A 9792-nucleotide genomic window follows, 5' to 3' on the forward strand; every position below is an offset into this window, starting at 1 on the left:
TAACACAGAGAAAGGTCTTGTGTGTGTATCCACAGTGATGAGTCGAATCACCAGACAACCTGTCGTCAGCTCTTCTATCCTCCTCCTGTTTCAGCCCTCCACAGCTGAAATGCATCCAAGATCGGTTCAGGATGAGCCCCGGCCCCGGGCCGAGCCTGAGGAGGAGTTAACCACTTCATCACCTCATGTGACAGAAAGTATGAATGAGCGTCAGCTAAAATGTAAGAACTAGTGACGGGGGCGGAGTGAAGAAAAGCAGGATAGCCACAAAGCTTTCAGGCCACAGCTTCTTCATTATGGTGAATAAGAAAAAAGAAAAAAAAAATCACAATTTCAGTGATAGCTTAACTTTACAGGCCTGATCTGACCACCAGCCCAGAAGTTGCTATTCTCAAATAACAGCTAATCTTCACATTGAAGAAGCTGGAAAAGCAACTGATCAGTTTTGTACATTAAAACAACTGTCATTGAACTTTTCAGTTGATTAACAAACAAATTAACCGACCAATCACTGCAGCAGTTCAATGGTTTTAGTGGTAGTAAAAATAGATCACAATAGGAAAGCAGAATTTTTTAAACGTATGTGTATTCAAAAGAAAAACACTGACATCCAGCTGGAGACATCAGAGCCTGGGTTACGTGATGTAGCTGAGGAGGCAGGTGCACAAGCTGGTTCCCATTTTTCTAGTGCAAAACACCTCAGGAGACACATTCAAGTTTAATGGTTGCTTTATTGAAGCTGCATCACCAGCAGAACTACAGCAACACAGTATTTGGAAAGTGCAGAAAGGTAAACAATTTGAGCACAGCCTAGACATAACACTACTAAATCACCCTGCACTGCACAACAACAACCCAACGTACAGAAGCACTGTATCTGAATGGTCCCTAATCTGGTTGGAAATTGTGTGTTTAACTTGCACAGTAACAGTAACTAGCGCATCTGACTATTTGGGCATTGGTGGGCTGTAACTGAAAAAGGGCAGTGAGCTCACTTCAAGTATGTGCTTCAAATTCACATTTCTGAAAGAAAACTTGAGTTTTTTCCGAAAAATGTCAGTGTGACACCCAAGACCACGACTCAAAAGGTTGCGTGCATGCCCCGAACAATGGTTAAATTATTCCTACGGATACATTTGGGCTCTTCAGAGGAATGTCAGATCCTTACAAGCTCAACCACACAGCAACCAAAGGCATTCGGGTAAACAGGCGAAAACGTTTCCCCCCTAACAAGTCTTTCTGCCTTTTTCCTTCTTCCCCTTATTGGCACAAAAGGTATTTAAAAGTATCAGTCTTTTGAGTTTGACATAGATGCAGTGATTACCCACAAAAAAAGTTGCAAAAGATAAACACACACATGCCCACAAGCAGTGGTGAGACCTCAGGTTTTACAATTATCACTGCTAAATGACATCACACAAAGAGATTTGGGCAAGCTTGCATCAGCAGAACAAAAAGTTTTGTTGTGTTTGTGTGTACAAGTGCTAACGAATGTTTTGTTCATGAGATGATAGTGCAATGTGGAAATAACATGTGCTTTATAGTGCATAGTGTCTGCAGATGTATGTGTACACAGGTCAGTCTGGTCGCCTGCTGATTGTGTTTGTCATGTGAATGCGCCGAGACATTTTGGTTTCCAGTTTGGTTCTGTTTCATACCAGATATCTAATTGTGACAGAAAGCCACTGCAGAGAAGCGCACTTCGCCTTGTCCTCTCTCCACAAATCCACGGCACATTTTGGCTGCATCCTGGATGTGAATAAGAAGAAACAAATGGAGAGGAAATTAGATAGGTCTATGTATTCACTACATTTCAATTAACACTGCACATTTCAGAAGGAAATTTCAACTTGGTTTCTGGTGTCCTCATCTCAGGTGCCTGGTCACAGAGGCCAGACTGGCCCAAAGATGTAACATTGTTCTTTTAATAATTGAAGTTTCACTGCTAATATTTCTGTAGAGCTGGACAGCAACACTAAAATACTGCTGATGTAATCTGTCTGGATACTAAGAGATGAAACAAAGTTTTTGGGGGTTTCTAGCTAGTTTTTTCAAGTTAAATCAATGCCTCTGAATGTTCATAATAAAATGTCACGTATAGGTGCGGTTCCCAAGATATCGCCACATTTCTGATGTATCAAGAGCTGTATTTGGACAAATATTAATAAACTAATTTTACCAAATATACTCATGACGACCAAGACTGTTAGAATTATGAATGCAGGACATCAGCTTAAGTATCAACCTCAGTGGGTATCTATTCTTTTACTCATAGATTTTGTTACATCTTCCTTAAAAGCAGATCCAATGACTCATCCCAACATTATGATTCTGGTTTTCAATCACTAATGCATGTGGCGCCCCCATGTGGTTGTTTGGTGTGACAACCTGAAGCCTCATGATGCAAAGACGTTGCCTCTTCAGACTGTTGCAGAGCACAAGTAAAATATGTGGGATTTATTTTGGGGTTAGTTTATTTATTTATTTGTTTATTTCGGGCATGTCAATTAAATCATCATCATCACACTTCATAGTTCATTAGTTCAAATAATACAATACACCTGGCCGAAAGGGAAGGGTTTATTCATTATCTTTTCCCCAGAGTTTCAACCTTTTTTTTATAATCCCATAGTTCACCAACAGATTTGAGGTGACATGACTTGCAGAAAACAGCATTGGTTCAAGTCCAGTTCAAGTTATATTTTACTGCATTTGTCTATGAATACTGGAAATGTTTCAGAGTGTACATCCATTGGCCATGTTATTGATTGAATCAAGCCACTCAGGAACAGACTCCTTATCAGATACCATGACTCATCAGAAACCATGTGCATAAAGATCAGATGACCACACTCTTACATACCGTAATGAAGGAATCATCTTTGGTGGCGCCGTGGTTCACTGGCCCATTCATTCTTCCATCTGAAAAACAAATTAAACTGTTGGCTCCATCCACAGCTAAACACATACAGGAATGTACATTATGTGTAGAGATGCTTACCAAACTCATAAAGTTGTCCATTTACATTCACAAAGGCAATGAAGTGGAAGTTGACTTTGTCAGCTTCCGGCTGTGAAAGTTCAGATACATGAAAGTAATATTCAGAGTGAATACTGTACATGAAAGTAATATTCAGAGTGAATACTGTCATTAAAAAAAACAACTTCAGGAAATACAGAAGATGCATTTAAGTAATATTCAGAGTGAATACTGCACATGAAAGTAATATTCAGAGTGAATACTGTCATTAAAAAAACAACTTCAGGAAATACAGAAGATGCATATGGACAGAAAGAGAAAATCTGAACTTTTACTTAACACAATTCAGTGCCAGCTGATCAAAAACATGTATGAAAATGTATTACAGAGTAGAATCAAGCTGGGTAAAAGGGTCCAACATGTGTCAGACACTGAGTGGGCCCGCTGCTGTCTGAACAGATCATAAAGACGTCAGCTGTGAGTATCTGTTGATCATGATGTGGTTAGGTATCTTACCCTGCACTGGCCCTGCACTGCCACCTCGTTGTGAGCCTCACAGATTGCCTGGAGAAGAAATCACAACACATCAGTTTGTGACTGCTTAAACAGATAATGATATGCTTTAAAAAACACAAATTCACAATGTTATAGGAAAATCAATAGCAAAAGTTTCAAAGAGTTTTGTGATGTTGTTTCTGTGTTACTGTATCCAAGTCACACTGTCCTTTCTAGTGACAAGGATTTAACGGTGTCTGGTGCCCCCAAGTGGCGTTAATATAACATAACGGTTATGCAATGGTACTAGCTATTCTTGAAACATTTGTTTATGGCTACAGTCCTCAACGCAGGCGTCCCCGGTTCGATTCCCGCATTGGGCAGACCTTTCCTGCATGTCATTACCCCTCTCTCTGCCTCCCCCTTTCCTGTCTATCTCACTATGTGCTGTCAAATAAAGGAAAAAACGCCAAAAAATATACTTATAAAAAAAAACATTTGTTTATGGTTCATTTCATTATTCATGGCATTTCTGGAAACTCATTAAACTACCCCCCTTTGTCAAAAGGACTATTAAGGTCTCAGATAGAATATATTTTACACATTTTAAGAATAGGTGATGTGCTGCTGTTGCACCTGTTTACACAATATACTATTATAAACGATCGGTTTTGATCGTGACACAAAGTAGTCTTGTTATATGATGATGGATATTTTACCATCTGTAAAATTGATGGTGGTGTGCAGTGTAATAGGTGGACTGTCACAGCTTTACGTTTAACAGTGCATAAAGCAGCATTACTGTACCTTGTTGTTCTCCAGTTGTTTGGCACGGTCATCGGCAGACATGTTTGCAGTCTCATCTAGAAACTTCTTCAAGGCAGAGTCAGTATCTGAAAACACAAACAGCATTAGCTTCATTAATAATATGCTGCACCAAATAACTTAATCATTAACCTTCATATACTTTAGTTCAACCATCATATTTTCTTTAGTAAACTCCCATTTCTGTGTCTGTACCGAGCTGACTGCTCAAATTCTGGTTCACATCTGTAAACAATATACTCTCTCTTTTCTTTTGGCGAGGGAATACGAATCAAAAAGCAACCCAGTCAGGGTCTTAAAATAAGCCACTGTATTTTACGTTTTTCTACTGACAATATCTAAAATCTATTTGATTTTTTTTAGGGAACAAGTGGAGCAGTTTTGAACAGCAGAAATATTAGTTATTGTTGTGACCACTGTAATGATATGCACTGCAGTTCCACTCACCAAAAGTCAGTTTACTCTTGTTGTTGGCCACAGCGTGCAGCAGAGCAATGGTGCCACAGGAATTGACTACTGTCTGCTTCAGGAAATAAACGTCAGAGTTCTCCGCAACCTTGTCTGCCTGCTTCTGCCTGAAAGACTCGTGCTGCCATACACACAGACAAATTACAGCACACACACACACACACAAAACATGGTCATTGTCATCTGCCTGTGAGAACACAAAGTCTTGCCAATTCTGCCACCTAAAATCTGCACATGAATTAACAACAGAATTGGGAATGGAAATCAACAGAGCAGTGACAACGTGACAAGGATTCAAACACAGACAAGTTCTCCATTACTGCTTCTCCAATGAAATGATGATCTGCTTCTCTCTTTTCTATATCATTTTAAATCGGGCTGCATTTGTATCATTATCTATTATATTCATGAATGAATCATTGTATGGTATCTTTTACATTAGAAACCAGTTCAAAATTCCTGTGTCAATGTCCCTAGTGTTTAAGGTGATGATGTCATCGAGTGTCTTGTTTCATATGAAACAATAAGATATCTGAGGTTTACACAATGTAAGCAGTACATTTTTTAAAGAATCTAAAGACAATGTCTATGCTTGGACATGAATCAGTTATTATTGTGGTTGTATGTTATCCTTCTCTTCCTCAACAAATTGTTAGCAGTTATAAACCTAATCTATGGGGTCTGGACTGTTGACAAGACCAAACAAAGCATCGGATGATCATATGAGCTGTCTGGGCATTTTATTTACAAATTAACTTTTACTTCATTGCTATAAATAAGAAGTGGGAATACAGGATCATGAAATTATCAGTTGGGCATTAGAAGTGCAGATTTAACTGGATATATTGGTGATGATTTCTCATTGAGAAAGGAAAGGTAACCATATGCTGAATCACTTCCTCATCATCCTCAGTCTTGCAGCTCTTCCTTCCTCTCCTCCTTGCCCTCCCTGCATCTCAGTCTCACCCCACCCCAGACAGCCTGTATCCTCCGTGGCTCACCCCACCCTCAGTCACCACCACCATCATTATCATTATCATTATTATCACCTGTTGTGTCAGTGGGAAGAGCAGCATCAGAGCACAGCATGGTTTCGGGACGGCGGAGAGTTGATCGCCCTCCAGCCCCAGCACATCCACAAAGCGCCAGCTCTCACCCACGCCGAGCTTGCTCAACATCTGAAACGCACACGGGGGCCAAGAAATAAACAAAACAAAAACACGACGATGCTGTGAGTGGATGTCAAACAGTTTAGACCATGGTGTCTGGTTAGAAAGATGCTGCGTTGTGTTGTGTGGGTCCAGGGAGACCACACCCTGTAGCCCAGACACAAGCAGGCAGGCAGCGCTGGGACTGGGAGGATGCTGCTGCTGCTGCTGCTCATTAAATTTAAATAAACGCTTCTCCTGTTTGTGGCCTTTTCATATGTATTTCCACTTTAAAAAAAAAAAAATACACAGCTGAAAATATCACCGCCATGTATTGGTAACGTTATCATGGCTGCTACTGTAACGTTACGTGGTGGCGTTTTAACGGTCGTCCTCGTCATTGGTTTTAGTTTAACTGTTTTTAAAACTTACCCGACCGTTGGAACAAACGAGTAACGTTAGCAACACGTCTAACGTCTGCGTTACCCACCTTGTTCAGCATCTGAAACGACAGAAACATAAACACAAACAGCAGGTGAGTTTGCTAACCTGTGAAACCTGCCAGAGAATTTTAAAAAAAAGTTCATAATAAACGCGCTTTTCTTTTCGTCCCACCGACCTCGGGGTTGATCTCCATCGCAGTCCACTCCATTTTTCTGTTGAGTTTTTTGATGATGTGACTCGGCAAGTTTGTTTTTTTTTTAAACCGTCGTCTCGTCGTGTCTCGATGTTCGCAGCTGTCAGTTGGAAGTAACAGCGCGAGAGCGTCTCCTGCACTTTATGCTGTCGGTCGTACCAACTTACCGGCAGACAGGGGGGTGGGCTCAGATCAAATTACCGGTGGTGCACAGATTTATCCGTTTTATTGAGAGTCGTTGAAAGAGATTTAAACGGTACGTTTTAAATGCCACGCCTGAAGAAATTTAATGTTTCCCTAGAAATAACTACATCTCAATTAAAAGTAAATTTAAGGTAAAATCACACCGCTAAATGAGAGACCACTACGGTCAAATCAAGTTCCTTCTAGAAAGAAAAGTGTGACGTATTTAACCATAGACATAGAACAACAATGGTGGGTTGATCAGACTTTTGGACTCGCAGGGTTAAAGATTATCACAACTAAACTGAAATTTTAAGTTTTACGTCGACAAATAGTCTAGCATTACAAAATAACTGTGTCACAGATTATGCAATCACTGTGGCAAGTTCACATAGGCCTACAGTCATCTAGAAATGACAAATATTCAGCAAATATATTAGGCTGCTGCAGCTCATTAAGTTACATTTTACAAAAAGAAGAGTCCAGTCATTATGTTCACGGTGTCTTAATAGGCCTATAGTTACCAGTCTAGTTCCTATGGCACACCATGATCCTTTTCTATTAAAAAAATGGGTGCAAGCCTCTCAATCTGGAGATAGGAGCACAGGTTTCTGATTACATACACTGCCCCCCATACAATATAGGCCTACTGTCATTCTAATAACTAACACATAATGCTTTATCATGAAATTATAGAGACATCTTCAAAATTGCAGTTTACACATTCATACACATAACTGCACTATATTTTTTAGATAAAAGTATAGGCTCAAAATAGTTAATAATTGTCTTCAAGAAGACCACCTAACCTGAGACCGAGTCAAGACCAAGACAGGACAAGACTTTGAGGGCGTCAAGACTGAGTCAAGACCAAGACCAGGGGGGGATGAGACCAAGTTTAAGACAGAGACCAAACCAATGAGACCATCAAGGACCATTACTGTAGCCATTCAGTACCAGTAGGCTACTCATAATGTGGCTTTACATCATTCCTCAGCTAAAGAGAAAAGATAATTTTATGTAAAATCTTTACGTTTGCATTGAACAACACAGCACAGAACCTGCTGAAGTCTCCTCCCACTTTTGACTCTGGTGCAACCAGGTTTTTCAGATGGTTACACAAGCAGATACTTAACAGTATAACAGTTTTAATTATCTTAAAGTTATTGAATTACATTACGTAAACCAAAGTGAGCAAGTGACAGAGAGACATTTGTGGTTAGAAAAAAAGATGTTACTGCAGCTGTGGTCTTGACTGGTCTTTGTAGTACTGTAGTACAGCACTTCAAGAAAAATGCTTTGCACTTCTTCTGTAAACCACAACAATCCACAGTTGCTTTTGTCAATGTGACTTCCTTGATGTGGCACTGTCACAAACCTTGATGTTCAGATCTATGGCACGTCAGTGTCAGGCCATGGCATACAGTACACTGAGGCTGAAAACAACCGTGCAACAGACTGCAGTTACCAAGTGTTACCATAGGGTGCTGCTATTGTGTCAACATTGAACAATTCAATGTATTTACATCATTATGTGCAGTTGTAAAAACACCACATTTGCAGTCGTTTGCTAGCTTACTCCTGAGGTTTGCATGAGTATGTTTGTGTGAATATGAGTGACTCCACAGCCTAGAGTTAGACACTTGTTTGTGAGCACTGCTCTCTGCCAGTGTAATATTACTTTGTGTGTCCTGTTTTGCCAGTTTTTGGGCACCTGTTTGTTCATGTTGGTGCTTTCGTAAGAATAAACACAAATCTGATTTAGTATCTGATTGCTCTTGCTCGTGCCTGTCTGGCAGTGGAAATAAATTGTATAAATGTTCTGTAACCATGGCAGAACATTTATCTTCTGATTTATGTTTTGGCATTGTGGCTTTCCACTTTTCCTTCCTGCTGGTGGCGCTATAATCTGCACTATCTGCATCTGGTTTCAGTCTAGTATGATTGTTGTTATATGAACAATTTAAATAATAATGATTGTTTCATGATACACTGTAAATACTGCTGATTTTACTAAACTATCAATCGCATAATTTATTTGTCTAAATAGCAAACGGTTATTTTCACATGGAGTTTTAGTGAGTGGAAATTAAATCGCTGTAATTTGATCATGTATACCTCAAAGACTATTCTATGATGTCACCTATTAAATGTGTCACTTGGTCTTTTTTAGACACTTTCTGACATTAAAGCTACAAGATGCATGTTTCATTCATGCCGACTTTTCTTTACAGACATGTTTTAATCAGAGGTGAAGATAGGCCTCTTCAGAAGTTATTGATCGTACACCCCTGCAGGGTGTGTTCGTGTTGTTTGTGTGTGTGTGTTTATGAAGAGTTGGGAGACAGAGTGAAATTTCCTTTGGGGTTTTGGGTTCATAGGTCAGAGGGATATGAGTAGTTGGTGATTCATTCATTGTCTATTTGTCTGGGTGTTTAAACTGTGTTTCGTTAGCTGGTTTAAAAAGGGGGGCAAGCAACAGTGAGACGGCGTTCTTTGAAAATCAAGGCGAAGGAGACAATAAGGCGAGACAATAGCTCTTATTTTTGTCCTCATTTTCGGTTGCATTTTAGAGTGAAGATTAGCAGAGCACACTGGTGAGTCATCATCATCTCAAAGGATATTCAGTCAGTGTTGTGATTACTGTAACAATTATTGCTGTGATCACGGTCTTTGCTCTGGAAGAAACTTGATGTTGTGGTTTCCCCTTGAACAGCATAGTCCGTGCCGATGAGATGTGGTATGTGCTGTCCTAAGAAGATAAAGAAAACCTGTTAAGTCCTGGGGAAAATTACAGTGCTGGACAGTTCACTCTTCATCTGTGAGAAATGTGTAGACCTGTGTACAGCGGCATGCCGATTCCAGCTCAAGTTGTGGAGCTGAGTGGTGTTCCTCCTTTACCAGCAGGCTGGGGATGGAGCACAGTGGTGTATTTCTTTGCCTTTGTCTCACTCAGTATGCTGTTAGCTCTGCTGCTTTGGTTTTTACTTGCAGAGTCACAACGCTACAGACTTAGAAAGTGAAAATGCACTCAGACGGAGTGTGTGAATGTGCTT

At 40.1% G+C, this 9792-nt stretch overlaps 1 protein-coding gene and 1 long non-coding RNA gene across 2 annotated transcripts; one reads left to right on the plus strand and one right to left on the minus strand.

The window, feature by feature from the left end:
• Positions 1-711: 711 nt before the first annotated feature.
• uchl1 (ubiquitin carboxyl-terminal esterase L1 (ubiquitin thiolesterase)) lies at positions 712-6112 on the minus strand. The gene is made up of 7 exons (XM_085782381.1): positions 5818-6112; positions 4748-4889; positions 4283-4368; positions 3497-3544; positions 3002-3071; positions 2864-2922; positions 712-1749 (listed from the first exon to the last, which is right to left on the minus strand). The coding sequence occupies exons 1-7, from the start codon at positions 5944-5946 to the stop codon at positions 1666-1668; spliced, it is 618 nt and encodes a 205-aa protein (XP_085638507.1). The 5' UTR covers positions 5947-6112; the 3' UTR covers positions 712-1665.
• Positions 6113-6358: 246 nt separating this feature from the next.
• On the plus strand, positions 6359-9595 carry LOC146991998 (uncharacterized). Its single transcript, XR_015036178.1, has 3 exons — positions 6359-6451; positions 9310-9333; positions 9453-9595. It is a non-coding gene; the product is annotated as an uncharacterized LOC146991998 (long non-coding RNA).
• The last annotated feature ends 197 nt before the right edge of the window (positions 9596-9792 follow it).

Source organism: Trachurus japonicus, chromosome 1, assembly GCF_045865225.1.
Source record: "Trachurus japonicus isolate A0001 chromosome 1, Traja_1.0".
Classification (NCBI taxonomy): Eukaryota; Metazoa; Chordata; class Actinopteri; order Carangiformes; family Carangidae; genus Trachurus; species Trachurus japonicus.

Bases quoted from the DNA above. Each gene is read 5' to 3' on its own strand.
- uchl1 (XM_085782381.1), bottom strand. From the start codon at position 5,946: ATGTTGAGCAAGCTCGGCGTGGGTGAGAGCTGGCGCTTTGTGGATGTG. The intron at 4,369-4,747 runs GTGAGTGGAACT...TTGTGTTTTCAG, and splicing joins CAAGAGTAAACTGACTTTTG to ATACTGACTCTGCCTTGAAG. The intron at 1,750-2,863 runs GTATGTAAGAGT...ATTCACATCCAG, and splicing joins AAGATGATTCCTTCATTACG to GATGCAGCCAAAATGTGCCG.